The sequence below is a fragment of the Anolis sagrei genome, chromosome Y (assembly GCF_037176765.1).
Source record: "Anolis sagrei isolate rAnoSag1 chromosome Y, rAnoSag1.mat, whole genome shotgun sequence".
Taxonomy (NCBI): Eukaryota; Metazoa; Chordata; class Lepidosauria; order Squamata; family Dactyloidae; genus Anolis; species Anolis sagrei.
The window spans coordinates 12,121,594-12,137,940 of NC_090035.1; the positions used below are offsets into that span (position 1 = coordinate 12,121,594).

The following is a 16,347-nucleotide window of genomic DNA, read 5'->3' on the forward strand; positions in this document are numbered from 1 at the left end:
CCAGGTGTCTCCATCCAGCAGTGAATATGCAGAAAGTGGGGAGGAAGTTGGAGGTGCCAAGCCTAGTGCCCCGCCCAGCGGCAGCCCTTTGACCATGCTGGAGTTTGCCAAGAAGTATTTCCGAGAAGGTCCCCGGGCAAAGATGTGAGTGCGTGGCGGGCGGATGGACAGACAGACAGACGCGGGGACCTGGAAAACCCCTTTCTAGGGCCTGTTGGCACCCGAGGAAGTCGTCTCCTCCTGGTCTCGGTGGTGTCTTCACTCCGTGCCCACCTCGGCCGGCCACTTAGGTAGAACACCCCCGCCATTGTTTGTGGGCACAACCCCATGCCCCGGAGGACCCAGAGGTGAGTCGAGTGCCTGGGTCCGTGTCGTGGCAAATTGGCTCTTTTGGAGAAAATAATAATAATAATAATAATAATAATAATAATAATAATAATAATAATAATACAATTACTTTCTTACCTGCCTCTTTTTGCAGGTTGACTTGTTGACTCTCTCTCTAGGAATCTCTAGGTCTATCATTGCAGGGTTGCATTGGAGGACCTAGAGGTTCCTATAGAAACTATTTCTCTAGGTTTGTAGGTCCTCCAGTGTGAGCCTATGGTCCAAATCTTGGGGAAGTTGGCCAAAGGGTCATGCTTGAGAACCTAGAAAGGCAGTCTTACTTTATTTTGTGGGTTTTCAACTTTCAAGGGGTTCTGTGCCTCTAACACCTGCAAAAGTGGGCTTTTCCCAAATATATCTGCCCTTTCCTTTCAGTCCATATGCGTGAGTGGAGCAACATTATCAATCACTTCTATAGAGGACAGAAATGGGAGCTTTTATCCATAAAATCCCACTAAGAGGAATATAATGTGTGTGCTGCAGAAACATTGCCTAATAATATGGCATTGGAGGAGATTGTATAGACAAACATTTGATCCAGTGTGGGATAGGAACAGGGCAGAGTAAGGAGAAGTATAACATCAAGGGGTCTTGGCCAGAGACTCAAGGGGTTGCAATGCCACCAAATGGAAAGTTCATAGTTCGAATTCGTTTCAGGGACCCAGAGAAGCAGAAATCCAAAAGGAGCAGCGAGTCGAAGGGAGTAACAGAGTTGCTAAAATTCACCAAGGTAATACTTTAGGCTTTCTAAAACCGGAACTATGTTCCTTTCGACTCAAAGATTTAAAAGGGTGGGTTGCTGTCAGTTTTTCGGGCTGTATGGCCTTGTTCCAGAAGCATTCTCTCCTGACATTTTCGCCTGCATCTATGGCAGGCATCCTCAGAGGTTGTGTGATCCAAAACCTAGAAAGGATTTATTGCCTCACTGATATGAGAAGTGCTCCTTCCTGTAGAAACCACTTTACACACTGCTGCACTGGGTCCAAGTTAGTGACTTCCATGCAATTCTTTTTCTTCCTGTCCCGGACAGAATCCCATCCAGGAATCGCTCATTGAATTTACGGACAACAGCCTGAACAAACTGGCTTCAGAGGCTTTCCAAGGTGAGAAAGAGCTTGGATCTGGGTCCGATTTGCCTTCATACTTTCGCAGTCGGCTTGCAACTGCAACTCTGTGCACTGAGCCATGCAAGTGGTGTCAAACTGCATTCATTCTCCCTTGTAGAATCAATGCACAAACATTCTCTTCTCTAGGTTCTTGTGGGTTTTTTCAGGCTATAGAGCCATGTTCTAGAGGCATTTCTCCTGACGTTTCGCCTGCATCTATGGCAAGCATCCTCAGAGGTAGTGAGGTCTGTTGGAATTAGGACAATGGGTTTATATATCTGTGGAATGGCTGGGGTGGGGCAAGGAGCTCTTCCTGCTGCAGTTAGGTGTGAATGTTTAGCTGATCACCTTCATTAGCATTTGAAGGCCTGCCTGAGCCTGGGAAAATTTGTTGCTGGGAGGTGTTAATCTGTGCCTGGTTATTTCCTCTCTGTTGTTTTGCTGTTATAATTTTAGAGTTTTTTAATACTGGTAGCCAGATTTTGTTCATTTTCATGGTCTCTTCCTTTCTGTTGAAATTGTCCACATGCTTGTGGATTTCAATGGCTTCTCTGTGTAGTCTGACATGGTGGTTGTGAGAATGGTCCAGCATTTCTGTGTTCTCAAATAATATGCTGTGTCCAGGCTGGTTCATCAGGTGCTCTGCTATGGCTGACTTCTCTGGTTGAAGTAGTCTGCAGTGCCTTTCATGTTCCTTGATGCGTGTCTGGGCGCTGCGTTTGGTGGTCCCTATGTAGACTTGTCCACAGCTGCATGGTATACGGTAGACTCCTGCAGAGGTGAGAGGATCCCTCTTGTCCTTTGCTGAACGTAGCATTTGTTGGATTTTTTTGGTGGGTTTGTAGATTGTTTGTATGTTATGTTTCCTCATCAGCTTCCCTATGCGATCAGTGGTTCCCTTGATGTATGGCAGGAACACTTTTCCTCTGGGTGGATCTTCATCTTTACTCTTGTGGCTTGTTCTTGGTCTTGCAGCTCTTCTGATGTCTGAGGTGGAGTATCCATTGGCCTGGAGAGCCCAGTTGAGGTGGTTCAGTTCATCTTGGAGGAGGTGGGCTTTGCAGATTCTTTTTGCACGGTCTGCCAAGGCTTTAATGGTGCTTCTTTTTTGACTTGGGTGATGGTTGGAGTTTTTATGTAGATATCTATCTGTGTGTGTGGGTTTTCTGTAGACGGTGTGACCCAATTGTTGATCTGGTTTGCGGATGACTAGGACATCTAGAAAAGGCAGTCTTCCTTCATTTTCTTTTTCCATGGTGAACTGGATGTTTGGGTGGATGCTGTTAAGATGGTCGTCAGGAGAAATGCCTCTAGAACATGGCTCTATAGCCCGAAAAAACCCACAAGAACCTAGTGATTCCAGCCATGAAAGCCTTCGACAATACATTCTCTTCTCTTATCCATCCTAAAGCAAAGGTTCCTTGATGATTCTGAATGTGTTTCTTTGCTTTCCTAGCTGTGATGAAGTTCATGGGAGACCTCCCACTCAAAGGACAGACCGAGTTAGATGCAGTCTATGCACTCTTGAAGGTAAATCGAGGAAATCGAACACACCAAGAGTGCATTTACACTGTTGAATGAATCACTTTATATGCTTTGTCTAAATGCTGTGGAATACTGGGAGTTGTAGTTTAGCACTCTTTGGCAGAGAAGGATCAATACTATGTTGAATTACTTTTCTTGAGAGTCCATCACTTTGAACCATGTCATTAATGATGGTATAGAACTGCATTCATTCAATAGCATAAATGCACCCTAAATCAACTGTTGAAGCGAACTTGGAATTTTTTTCATTCTTGTTTTACATGAGGAGGCCTTCGGAGAGAGTAGGTGGTCAAGAAGTGGGTTTTTCAAAGGCCAAAGTGGGATGTTTGTTAAGATTTCTATCCTTGCATACTTTCTCCCATGTCTTTCCCAGCTCTGTGGAGACCATGAGGTCCTCAGGGATGAAGTTTTTTGTCAGGTCATCAAACAGATTACAGACAACACCAGCTCCAAGGCGTACGTGAGTCCTGACAAATGAAAGTCTTGCAGTAGTTGAGGAAAATAAATGGTGTGAGAGGATTTGTTGCTTGTTTTTGTTATTTTCCATATTGAGGACCTTGATTCACGGAGACCACCTGAATGGGAGAACTTCAAAGCTCCTGGTCAACATCTTGAAACCCATGGCTTTTTTGGTGGAGACCTTCAACAACAACAATAACTGTTATTGTTATGTTTATTTATGTCCCACTTTTTCTCTCCACAAGGAGACTCAAAGCGATTCAAAGGCCCTGATCATCAACATCTTGCCTTTAATGGTCTCAATCATTAACATCTTGCAAATTCATGGATTTCTTGATGGAGACCTTCAAAGGGCTCAATTGACATCTTGAAACTCATGGCTTTCCTGATGGAGACCTTCAGGAATCCTGATCATTTTATATTTGGCTTCCTTAAATGGGAGCCTTCAAGAGTCCTGGTCACCAACGTCTTGAAACTCGAGGCTTTCCTGGTGGAGACCATCAAGAGCCTGATCATCATCTTGCAAACCCATAAATTTCTTGATGGAGACCTTCAAGCATCTCATTCACCAACATTTTGAAACCCATGGATTTCTTGATGGAGACCTTCAAAGGTCCCATAGCTTTCTTGATGGAGACCTTCAAGAATCCTGGTACTTTCATATTTGGCTTCCTTGATAGAGTCCTTCTGGTCGTCAACATCTTGAAACTCATAGCTTCCTTGATGGAGACCTTCAAGGGTCACCAACATCTTTAAACTCATGGCTTTCTTGATAGAGATATTTTGCTGGACTTTGATCATAAAATCATACTCCAGGACGGAGAGATTCCTAGAGATGTGTCCTTTTCAGGAATTTCCAGATCCTGCAGTGCAATTCTATGGTCAATTTCTGCTAGATATTGACCAGATGACTATGAATTCCAAGACAAAAATTTAAACAAATCCACAAGTCAGATCCAGAAATATGGAGAACTGTGTCACATTATCTGAACTCTCCTCTTTGGGGGGTTTTGTGCAGGGACAGTTGCCAGAAAGGATGGCGGCTCCTCTACATTCTCAGTGCCTACTACCGATGCTCTGAGGTCCTCAAGCCTTACCTTCTATGGTTCCTTCAGGAGATCTACAATGACTCCACCATGCATTTCCAAGGTGAGACATCCTAACGTTCAATTTTTTCAAAAACTATGTTTTGTTACCAGGGTCCAAACTGGAAAGGGCTCTTTAATCTCCACCTGGAGAGGAACCATGAAACCTAGAGTCCCAAAATCTAGTAGCCCTAGTATAGTGGAACCCTAGTCTCATAGGATACCATTGTTCTGGGATGGATCTGTTTCTCATCTCACTTCCTTTCTGATTTGTTTTTCATTATGTTCTCTAGGAATTGCCAAAGCCTGTGAGCAAAATCTGCATAAAACTTTCCAGTTTGGTGGCCGGAGTGAATTCCCCAGCAGCATAGAACTCAAAGCTGTGGTGGTGAGTCTGGTTTGGAAATCCATTGGAAGCTAGGGCTGAAGTTGTTTCATGCTATAGTTATAATTCTTTAACTGCAATGGCTGCCTTCTGTAGAATCCTGGGATTTGTAGACTGGCAAGGCACTAGAGTTCTGAACACAATCTTTAGCCCAGAATATACTGGGAATCTTACTTCCCTTTGTTATGGAAATTCCCCCCAAATAACAGATATTTAAAAGATAAAATACAAACAAGTAGCTTACTCATACACAGCAGGAGGCCAAGTGTGGCTGAAGGAAACTTGAGCTTAAAAACAATGAGCAGCAGAGTCTACCTTCAAGTTTCAAAAAGTTTATTAAAAACATAAAGAACTACATTTCTAGATAGAAAAAACTAAATTAATCTAAGTAGAGATTTGGTTTAATCTCCATTTCCATCTAAGATATAGAAAAAGGAAAGACTCAGAGACTACATTCTGCATTCAACCGTCACACTAAGACGTAGAGAGGATGCACTGAGAGGACACTGACCACAAAGTCTCGGTAACTAAGACTTAGAGAGGATGCACTGAGAGGACACTGACCACAAAGTCTCGGTAACTTAACACAAAGGCATGCAACCTGAGAAATATCAGTCTGTATCATCAGTGACATGAGAAGAGGGACTAGAGCATGGGTTCTCAAACTAAGGCCCATGGGCCAGATGCGGCCCTACAAGGTCATTTACTCGTCCCCTGGTCTAAACTTTAGACTTAGGGTCACTCAAAGTCTGAAACAACTTCAAGTCACACAACAACAATCTGAAATAACTTGACTATCTGATCAGCCAAAAGCAAACCTACCACTCCCATTGAAATACTGGTACATTTATGTTGGTTAAAATTGTTCAGCATTTAAAATATTGTATTGTTTTTTCATGTTTTTTGCAGTACAAATAATATATCTGCAGTATGCCTAGGAATTTGTCCATGTTTTTCTCAAAATATAGTCGTTGTCCCCAACAGTTTGAGGGACAGTGAATCAGCCCTCTGCTTTAAAAGTTTGAGGACCCCTGAACTAGAGAGTGAGAAAGACAGACAGAGACAACAGGCATTCACGGAGGATAATGGGAAGGTTTTCCCTAGCTTAATCCTGTTTGCTTCCTATTTATTTCCTTGATGAGGACTATAGACTTAGGTAGGATGTGGTTGAACTCCCAACACCCTCAGTGTTGCATATTTCTCTGTTGAATTGAATTAATTTCAGCCCAGTCCAAACTTTGATCTTCTGTTCCCCTTCTTCCTTTGCAAAAGGCCGGACGCAGCTCCAAGCGACAGCTCTTCCTCTTGCCAGGAGGGATCGAGAGGCACCTCAAAATCAAAACTTGTTCGGTGAGCATTAAAAAGGGGGAAATCCATGCCCACAAACATAAAGAAACCACACTCAGAACTTGAGACTGGACTATTGTGTTCTATGATATTGTTGAAAGGTGCAAAGAAAGAGAAAAACAACGCTATGTAACACAACTTTTGTTCCTGGGTTATAAATGTTGTTTCCTAATTAGCTCTATCATAAAAAACATTAAACTGCAAAATCGTTGTTCTGGCAGGATATCCTGCAGCACATTTTGCTGTAGTTTTTCAATGCATATCTCATAGAGTCTCAACCAATTCAACATGGTTTGTGGCAGCCACAAAAACAAAGTTTCTGGAGTATAACTACCACTTTCAAAGTAAGGATCTCACAATTAAACAGAAAATAACATTTTCAAACCAGGAAAAAAATCATTTTTGTTGCATAGTGTAATCTTTGCAGTCAGTCTTCCTGCTTTGAGGTAGCATTTAGTGTTTTCTCCAGATTTGTTGTGCTCAATAAGTCTAATGTATTTTTAGGCGTTCAAGGATGTCAAATGCCATGGAAGCATTCTAGGTCGCTCCAAAGCTTTCAGATTCTATTAAGGAAAGGTATTATTCCAAGTTCTCTGTGGTTCAACAGTGAATCCCATTGTTTCGTCCACTTTTCTAGGTTGCCCAGGATGTTATAGAAGAGCTGTGCTCTGAAATGGGTCTGTGCCGTCCCGAAGCCATCGATGAGTACATCATTTTTGCTGTCACCAACCGAAGTGAATCTTTCTATCTGTTATATTTTCTATCTATTTATTTATTGTGTTTGGATGCTGCCTTTCTTTAAGTTCTCTAGATTTCTAAGTTTTACTCTGAAAGATTCAATAGCTCCTTATAGGTTCAGACTAAAACCTGGAGCAGATTCACCACCTTACTTTTTCAAGTCACAAATGGAGAATATGTGGATATGGAGAGTTGAACATAGGGTGAAGTTAGGCTCCCCATTTAGAAACAGATGTTGGAAACAGATGTTACAACAACGTCCTAATGTGCCAAGTGTGCAGTGGACAAATCTAAGCTTATCCAAGTTTCTCCTCTGCAGATCAGAACGTGCGACCTTTGAACAAAAGGGAGTACATCCTCGACGTGGCCACAGAGGTGGACAACAACTCCATGTTCTGGTACCGGCGTGTCATCTGGGCCCAGCCCTTAAAATTTGACAACGAGCTCTATGTCACCATGCATTACAACCAGGTGAGGCTGCAAAGGAGCCCTCCGAGGTGCTGAATGCCCCTTGCAAAATCTGGACTAAGACATGGAGCAGATTCAGCATTCCACTGGCATGAAACTAAGGCCACTTAGATCCCATTCAACTGGAAAAGAAAAATCCAAGATGTTGAAGGTATTTAGAAGACAGGCACCTTGTAGGCCTGGACTAAGACCTGGAGTTGATTCAACACCCACCTAGCATGGAAGTGAGGCTACTTCAATCAATTCTGGGTTTTAGTCCAAACTATAATGAATGTCTTTAGAGGGCAGGCGGCTTGTGAATTCTAGATTAAGACCTGGAGCAGATTCACCATTTCACCGGCACAGAAGTAAGGCCACTTAGACCTGGTCTGGGATTTAATCCAAACTGGAAAGGAACTGGTCAAGGTTCTGCATGGGTTTAGAAGACTGCCATCTTGTGAAATCTGGACTAAGAGCAGATTCACCACCCCACTGGCAAGGAAGTGAGGCTACTCGGATCTGCTCTGGGTCTTAGTCCAAACTGTAAAAGAGACATCAAAGGTGCTGAACTTGGCCAGAGTGGATTCACCACCCCATTGGCATGGGAGCCACCAGAGAATATTTTCTGGAGAAGAAGGGTCTGTCTTGTTATTAAGTGCAACCCCACGGTCCATGCGGGGTACATTCCTGAACTTACAATGGAAACAGGAAAACATAGGTAATCACAAATGTACAGCTTCTACAACACCCCTCATCACCAGCCTAGCTTTGTCTCTCTCCCTGCCCAGGTCCTGCCAGATTATCTCAAGGGCCTTTTCAACACCATCCCACCGAGTGAGCAGCAGTTCCAGCAAGTCTCCCGGCTGGCGGCCCTCCAGCATCGGGCCAAGGACCGCATCTACTTGCCAACTCTGTAGGTCTAAAGGCCAAACACAGGGGATAATTCACTGCTGGGTCACCAGTGGCAAACAATGGGTGCATCTACTCCATAGAATAAATGCAGTTTGGCACCACTTTTGGAGCCTGCCTTGCCCACGGGTGCAGGGGCCACATGTAACTCCAGTGATACCATGGCAGTTAAAGCAATGTTGTACTACATTAACCCTACAGAGTAGATGCAGTGATGCTCCCTGTGTGACTTTTCTCCTTCCCCTTTCTTTCCCTGCTCCAAGACGAGAGGTCCAGGACTACATCCCACCCCAGTTCTTCCATCTGCAGAAAGCTCAAGCTTGGCTTGAAATGGTCACGCAACACATCCAACAAGCGCAGGCCCTGAGCATGCACCAGGCTCGTGCACAGTTCCTAGGTAAGAGATCATCTCGAAATCTTGCCAGTTACACTAATCGAGTGGGGACATTTGGGGACTGAACTTGCTTCTGTTGGAAAGAACAGGGAAGACAAATCCATAAGGACCCCAATGGCCATTTTCTGCTTTAGTCGTGTTTTTCAGTAGTCTGAAGGACAGCTATGAGGACCTAGTATTTCGGTGGTTTTTTGTTTTTGTTTTTTTGTTCACACAGAACACATTCAGTACCTATTTAAAGTCCTCAAGCACCTTCTCTTTAACCGTTGGAAAACAATGTTCAAATGAGTCTTTCAAAGCTTCAAAATTTCTCATTTTCTTATTTTGATTCTACGTTTTGTTTCTTATTCTTTAATTTATTATTATTATTATTATTATTATTATTATTATTATTATTCTCCTGGAACAGCTACAGAGTCCCTGGGAAGTGCAAGCAGGGCCCTTAGAGCTCTGCAGAGCACAAGTTGGGAACCACAGTCTACGTACATCCTATGTTCAGACACAGGACATTTAGTCCTTCTCAAAATGGTTGACCCCCCCTCCTCCCAACCACTCTCTCGCACCCAGGGCTCTTGAGTGCCTTCCCGATGTTTGGCTCGTCCTTCTTCTACATCCAGAGCTGCAGCAACAACACTGTTGTCTCCCCTTGCATCCTTGCCGTTAACCAGAATGGGCTGAACTTCTTGGACAAGGAGACTCATGTAGGTCTTGCGGAAATGTCCTAAAATGACCTGTAGCTCCTCCAAAAGGCTCTGTGGATGTGTGTTTGCCAATGGGGCATGGAAAGGACTTCCTTGAAAGAACCAAAGGTTGTGATTGATTTGCCTTTTCTTCCAGGAGCCCATTGTGACCTTCTCGTTGAAAGAGATCCAGTCAACTCGCACCCAGCGCCCTTCAGCTGGCTCTAGCTATCCATATGTCGAGATCATGTTGGGGGATCTGATGTCCCAAAGGATCACGCAATTGCAGCTGGAACAGGTAGGAAATGGCACCATGCCCCAAGAGTGGAATAGAGCTGCCATCAAAATTTCCCCTCCATCTGGTCTATTTGGGGTGGATCCAGGAACCCCTGTTTGGGCAAACCTAGCTTTTGGGTGGAGACAATTTGGTGAAAGTCCTTGGATGAAGGAGATGGAGTAACTCAACATTCCAAAGGTCTAAAGTGGGCAACCTTTGGTGGCCACATTTTTGGCCCTAAGACCCTTTATGGACCATGCATAGCCCAAATGGATGTTTTCCTCCAATTCTACCTATTTCTATACACTTCAAAGAAATATTCCCATGGAACCCATCAAATGAGGCAGGATTTCCCATGGATGTTGCTCCTGGGACTTCCTCTCCGCAGCATGTAGAAATGGGAAGATTTCAATGACGGGTATTGACTCCTCTCTCTGCTCATAAAAATGCTTAAAAACTGATATTTCACTTTGTGTCTCCAAAAGGATGCCTGTTTTAAAAAGTGTCCTTGCAATGATTGGGCTCAGGGGGCAATCCAGTGTAATGGGGCTGAGTAAATTCTCCATCTTCTTTGAAGTCCATTATCTTACCTTTCATTTCATAAAACAACCAAGTATCCAATTGATCAATTTGTGCTTGAGGCAAAGTGGAGCCTGGCACCATCTGTTTACTGGAGGGCAAACAGAAGCATCATATAACCAGCAACTGAGTCATAAAACAACCAAGTATCCAAATAGCAATTATAAAGAGGAAAAGGACTAAAATATGTTTAAGATCTGGTAGCCAATTGGTAAGCTAACTTAACCATTTGCTGGTTTGCCCTTTAACACTCACAACCTTCAATAATTTGGGATAATGGCCGAGAAAAGGTTTTAAGTCTAGAAAACCAGAACACTTATGTCTTGGGGTGACATTGTGCTCATCTAAAGCAAAGCTCCAATATGAATGGTATGTCTTAGATAGAAAATTTCAAAGCACGGGTTGAAAACTTTGTTATATTGGGCTAGCATTTTATATGGTTAGGTCAAATAACCAAAGTGTGGGTCAGACTGCCAACATCTGAGTCAAAACTGTCCCCCGCACCCCCTATTTTACTATTTCAAAACACAACCACTAATTAAATAACAAATTACCAGATTCCTGGAAAATTGAGATAGAGATGATGCCAACAGTTATAAGGCCAATACTGAGTAATGACTGTAGGATTTTGGCAATTCTAGGAAAGAGCATTGCTTTTTTAAGTTGGAATACTTTATTTGATTGGAATGATGTTGGCTGGGTATTTTTCTTGCTAGGTTACATTTTTTTTTCTTTCAGCTGTCTTTATGTTTGGTTGCAGCATGCATTTGTTGATGATACATATTTAGAATTTGTTGTAAATACCATAGCATTTTAATTCTTCATTCTTTCTGTCCTCTTCTGTCCCTTTCTTCTGTCTCCTTCCACTGGCTCTGTGAAGCTTAACCTTCAGATGGTAGGTAGCTTGCAACTGGCATACTTATTCTGATAATATTTCTATAGTTTTTTTTCAAGTGCTCAAATGACACCCTTCGTGTTGTTTTGTAAGCTTTTAAAAGGAGGCTGAATATTCTAATCTGTGAGTTTGAATTACAGGTGAGAAATGAATAGGTGAGTTTCTGATACTTAGAAAAATATAAAGTGATAACTTTCCTTTGGAAGACATTTTGTAGGGGTGCATCGACACTGTAGAATTAATGCGGTTTGGCACCACTTTAAATGTGGGATCCCGGGCATTATGTATGTGTGATGTGGTGTGCTGTGTGCTGTACTGTTTCAGTATGTTTTTAACTGTGTTTTTTAAACTCCTGTTTCTTATCTCTTTTTTATACTTTTCACAATTTAGTTAAACCTTATCATAAGATGCCTTGAAGAAATGTGGAGACTAAGCCCAACAAATCATATCAAAATAACTGTATTTCAGTAATGCCGTGTCAAAGGAATATTTGATATATTTCTATCCATAGATTATGGCAAAAAGTTTTAACTCAGTGGCTTGAACTGAATGCAATTTGTTCCAAATTTTGAGCGTGCCAAGAAACTCTTGCAGACTCTGAGATAAATGGGCCACAATATTGACATCAGAGTGGAGTCTGCATGCAAAGTTGTGCATTGATTGTGTGCCCTTGCCTTGTTTGGCCGATTTGTGTTTCAATCAGGGACAAAAATGGAGTATGATGATGATGGTGATAAGGGCAATGTTGCACCATAGAATATGAAATGGAATGCATGAACGGATGGGTTTCTGAATGCGCAATGGTGCTGTTTCTACGATTTAAGATGATTTAAATTGTCAGATGTCAGTATTTAGGGAAAAGATAGATTTAAATATTTCACATCGCAATGTAGAATCTCAGCTTTGATGGAAATTGCAGTACCAACAATATCTGGAAGGTCACACTATTGCACTTATCGTGATGGCGCTATCACAGTAGTTTTGCAGGCGAAGAAGTAACCTACTTGAAATGAACCAACATCATTTATTTTCCTTCCTTCCTTCCTTCCTTCCTTCCTTCCTTCCTTCCTTCCTTCCTTCCTTCCTTCCTTCCCAGGGTCTGGAGCTGTGCCGGGTAATCGCCACACACATGGAGAGCTTGCTGCACGCAAGGGAAAAGAGGCTTACACTCCCACCGAGTGAGATTACGCTACTGTGATCAGATCGACTATGTCCCTCCTGAAGAACGTCCAACTCCGGGTGAAAAAATGGAGGCACACGGAAGCCACCTCCTGTCCCTCCTTTCTCCTTAGAAATCCCCTTAGAAATCCCAGGATCTTCTCCAGTTCTCAGGAAGAAATGGAGGAATCCCAGGGCAAGAGTGCTGTCTTGAAAATGGTCCTCCTCTTCATTTGTTCAGCTTCATTATTGTTTGAAAAGCATATTCTGCACAAATGTGGGGGTTGCTGACTTTAATCGCTGCCCCTTTAGTAACGTATAGCCAGGGGCCTCAACCATGGCAGTTTGCAGTTGCTCACAGTAAAGAAATCCATTTGATTTCAGGATGGACTTCTTTTGGTGGGTTCTCCTTCAATAGAGAAGTCAGATGGCCATCCCTTGGGGACCCTTTGATTGTGACCTCTTTTATCAACCAGGACTTGGAAGCAATTTCTTTGACTTTACGTATGAAACTATATCTATTCAATTGGTCCTAGAAAAATGTTGTTGATCCGTTTGGTTCCTAGTTATTCAAAATGTGAAGGAGTCAAAGAGCGAAAGTTTCCTCTGACTTCAGTTCGAAGGGGGAGAAGCAACTGACAGAGAAAACCAGTGAAATACTTTTTTTCTAGGAACAGAAGATGCAAAGGATCATCCGCAAAAGCCAAATTTGGTCAGAGTTTTTTGCAAATCCAAGAAGAAATAGTGGATGCAGAAAAGATCGAAGGCTCAGATCACTATCTTAGCCTCTCTGCAGAATCTGGTCCATCATTTAAGTTGGTCAAGGATCCTTCCTTCCTTCGGCTTCATAAATCAATACAAAAGAAGAGCTTTCTCAATTTAAGACAAAGTTTTTTAACTTCTCATAATACTTACCCCAATTGGACCAGGCTGCATTCATCACCTGGACTAATCTATAAGAGAAGCTTCCTTTGGCCAGCAAGACAAACTAGATTCCAGATGCTCCAAACAACGCAAGAACTGTTGTTTTCTCCTCCATCTGGAACTAGGTCTCTCCTTTTCCTCCAACAGCTGGCACGCAGATGTTTCTGGAAGCTTCCAAGTGGAGCATAACAATGACTCCTCCACCGCCGTCCCTCAACTTCGGTTGTTTATATGCACAAGTCATTTGTAAAATTATTCACAAGCTTTTGTAACTCCTCGGGATCCTTTGTAGCATATCCTGGTTTTCTTTTATCATTGTCATTATTATTATTCTTATTTTTATATAAAAGCAACAAATCAATCTTCAAAACAACTGGCGATTGTGCCATTCAGGAGAGACCGATATGTAGCAATATAATTTTTGTACTAGTTTTACACCCCTGATAGCTTTTCTGGGATTTTCTTTGCCGGGAGGGGTAGGTGGGTGGGTGGGGGGGTTGTCGTATGTATAACTATAGCTGGAAATTAAAAGTGTCTTTTTATTGTTACATCTTTTAATTGAACTGTTTTAATAATTGTAAAAGACAATTTTCTTTTTAATGTTTGCCTTCTGTATGATTTAATTTTAGAACTTACTACCTGATTTGCCCTCATTGCCTGGATTTTGCATTTTCTTAGGGATACGTTCTTTCCTTTCCCTTATTTTTCTCTCTTCCCTCTCTTTCTTGGTCCCTTTCTTTTCTCTTCCCTTCCCCTTTCCTTCCTTCCTTCTACTTTCCTTACCCCTTCCTTCTTCTGCCTTTTTTCTTTCCCCCCCCTCCTTTCTCCTTTCCCTCCTACACCTTCTCCCTCTCTCCTTTATTTCCTTCTACCCTTGCTTCCCTCATACACCTTCCCCTCTCTTCTTTCCTTCCTCTTTCCTTCTTTTTCTTTCCTCTCATCTTTCCCCCTTTTCTTTCTCTTCATTCCTTTCCCCCTTGTTTTTTCCTTTCTTTCTGTCCTCTGTTCCCCTCATAGGCCTTTTCCTTATACACTTTCCCCATCTTTTCTTTCTTTTCTCTTCCTTCCTTTGTTTAGTTTCTTTCTTCCATTCCTTAATACCTTTCCCTTTCTTTCTTATCAACTCCTTTCTTTTCCCCTCTCTTTCTTTCACTTCTCTTTCCTTCTTTCATACCTTTTCATCTTTTCTTTCTCTGCCTTTTCTCCCCCCCCCCCCCCCCGTCCTCTGTTTTCCTCACAGGCATCCTCTCTCTCTTCTTCCTTCCTTCCGTACCTTTCCCCTCTTCTTTCTTTCCTTGCCCTTCCATTATTTCCTTTCTTTTCCCTTCTTTCTTTCCCTTCCTTCATATATTTTCCTTTTCTTTCTTTTCCTTTTTTCCCTACTCCCCCAATTTATTTCCGCCTTTTTTTCTCTGCCTTCCTCTTTTCCTTTCTTATTCACTTTCTCTGTTTCTTCCTGTTTTCCATTTCCCTCAAAGGCCTTCCTTGAGTCACCTGAGGGCTGAGAAAAGCGGTATATAAATAAAGTAAATAAATTCCTCTCTTCTTCCTTCCTTCACTTGTTTTCCCCTCTTCTTTCTTTCCTTTCTTTTCCCCTTCCCTTCTTTCTTTCCTTCGTTCCTCTTCTTTCCTTTCCTCCCTTCATATCTTTTCCCCATTTCTTTCCTACTCTTTTTCTTTTGTTAGAGACCCTAAATTGGGTCTTTTTAGGTCCACGTCGCGGGAGCACGGAAGGATGGAGACAGTCCCAATGAAAAATTTAAAAAAACCAAGGTTTTTATTTTAGTTTTTTCATGAAGAAGACGGACAGCCGATAGCATGCACAGATGCTACCCTTCAAGTGACTGCCGTGCTCTTCCCTTGAAATCTGCAAACTTTATAGCCCATTTACAAACAACAAGCGTAGGGAAAACACCTTTTATGAATAATAATTCTGACCTTTTGATGGAAAGTACCCTCCTTGTACACGTGGCCTCTGCACTTCAAAAACAACATTCTTAACCTTTTAACAAAAGCAAGTAACAGAAAACCGCAACTCCTTCATGTCTATATTTCATGCACTCTGTTCCGTTACGAAGCTCAGCTTATTGCTCTTTTTAAGTCAGAGAAAGGGTATGTCTCTCTTTTGCTGTTTATTTCATTCAAAGCCCCTTACTTAGTATTTGCAAATTTTGCTCAAAGGCCCTTTCACTTTCTCTGCCTTCCTTCTCTTTTCCTGTCCTCCATTTCCCTCATAGGCCTTCTCCTCCTCTTCCCCTCACTTTCCCTCATACACCTTTCCCCTCTTTTCTTTTCCTTCCCTCCTTTTTCTTTTTCATTTTCATTCCCTTCTTTTTCTCTTTCTTTCCTTCCTCCCTCTCAGAGACACATCGCCTAGCAACAGCCAATCCGCTTCATGCTCTTTGTTCCCAAGTGACATCAGAGGCCCACTTCGCCTAGCAACAGCCAATCGCCTTTCTTCCTTTCCTTTTCTGGATTTTTAGGCCTTGAAGGGGTCGGTTTTGTGGCAGAGGCCCATCAATTCCTTTAAATTGGGCCATAAAGGGTCTGTGGGCCAAGTCTGGTCCACATCCATCAAATCACACAGGAGCTTTTGAGGCACAAACCAACATACCTACATAAGGTTTTAGGCACCTCAACTTCCTGCAGGCCCCAATGTTTTTTATAGATTTATCATGGGACTTTTAATTATTTATCAATAAATCATAAATGTTTTTGTTGTTCAGTCGTTCAGTCGTCTCCGACTCTTCATGACCTCATGGACCAGCCCACGCCAGAGCTCCCTGTCAGCCGTCACCATCCCCAGCTCCTTCAAGGTCAGTCCAGTCACCTCAAGGATGCCATCCATCCATCCATCATCCAGGGGTGAGTTGAATGCAATATTCCTGCTTCTTGGCAGGGGGTTGGACTGGATGGCCCATGAGGTCTCTTCCAACTCTTTGATTCTATGATTCTATGATTCTATCTTGCCCTTGGTCGGCCCCTCTTCCTTTTGCCTTCCACTTTCCCCAGCATGATTGTCTTCTCTAGGC

General features: G+C 42.6%; 1 protein-coding gene across 1 annotated transcript in view; it reads left to right on the plus strand.

Moving 5' to 3' along the window:
- LOC132781563 (unconventional myosin-XV) overlaps window positions 1-12,677 on the plus strand; it is an 89,910-nt gene extending 77,233 nt beyond the window's left edge. Inside the window, exons 51-65 of the mRNA XM_067461743.1 lie at window positions 5-144; window positions 1,045-1,117; window positions 1,418-1,490; window positions 2,950-3,023; window positions 3,412-3,494; window positions 4,516-4,646; window positions 4,876-4,970; window positions 6,240-6,317; window positions 6,952-7,048; window positions 7,372-7,523; window positions 8,288-8,412; window positions 8,672-8,805; window positions 9,370-9,503; window positions 9,640-9,780; window positions 12,330-12,677. Of these exons, the coding sequence (XP_067317844.1) occupies window positions 5-144; window positions 1,045-1,117; window positions 1,418-1,490; window positions 2,950-3,023; window positions 3,412-3,494; window positions 4,516-4,646; window positions 4,876-4,970; window positions 6,240-6,317; window positions 6,952-7,048; window positions 7,372-7,523; window positions 8,288-8,412; window positions 8,672-8,805; window positions 9,370-9,503; window positions 9,640-9,780; window positions 12,330-12,431 (1,632 nt within the window). The 3' untranslated portion in view covers window positions 12,432-12,677. The remainder of the gene's footprint in view (window positions 1-4; window positions 145-1,044; window positions 1,118-1,417; window positions 1,491-2,949; window positions 3,024-3,411; window positions 3,495-4,515; window positions 4,647-4,875; window positions 4,971-6,239; window positions 6,318-6,951; window positions 7,049-7,371; window positions 7,524-8,287; window positions 8,413-8,671; window positions 8,806-9,369; window positions 9,504-9,639; window positions 9,781-12,329) is intronic.
- The last annotated feature ends 3,670 nt before the right edge of the window (window positions 12,678-16,347 follow it).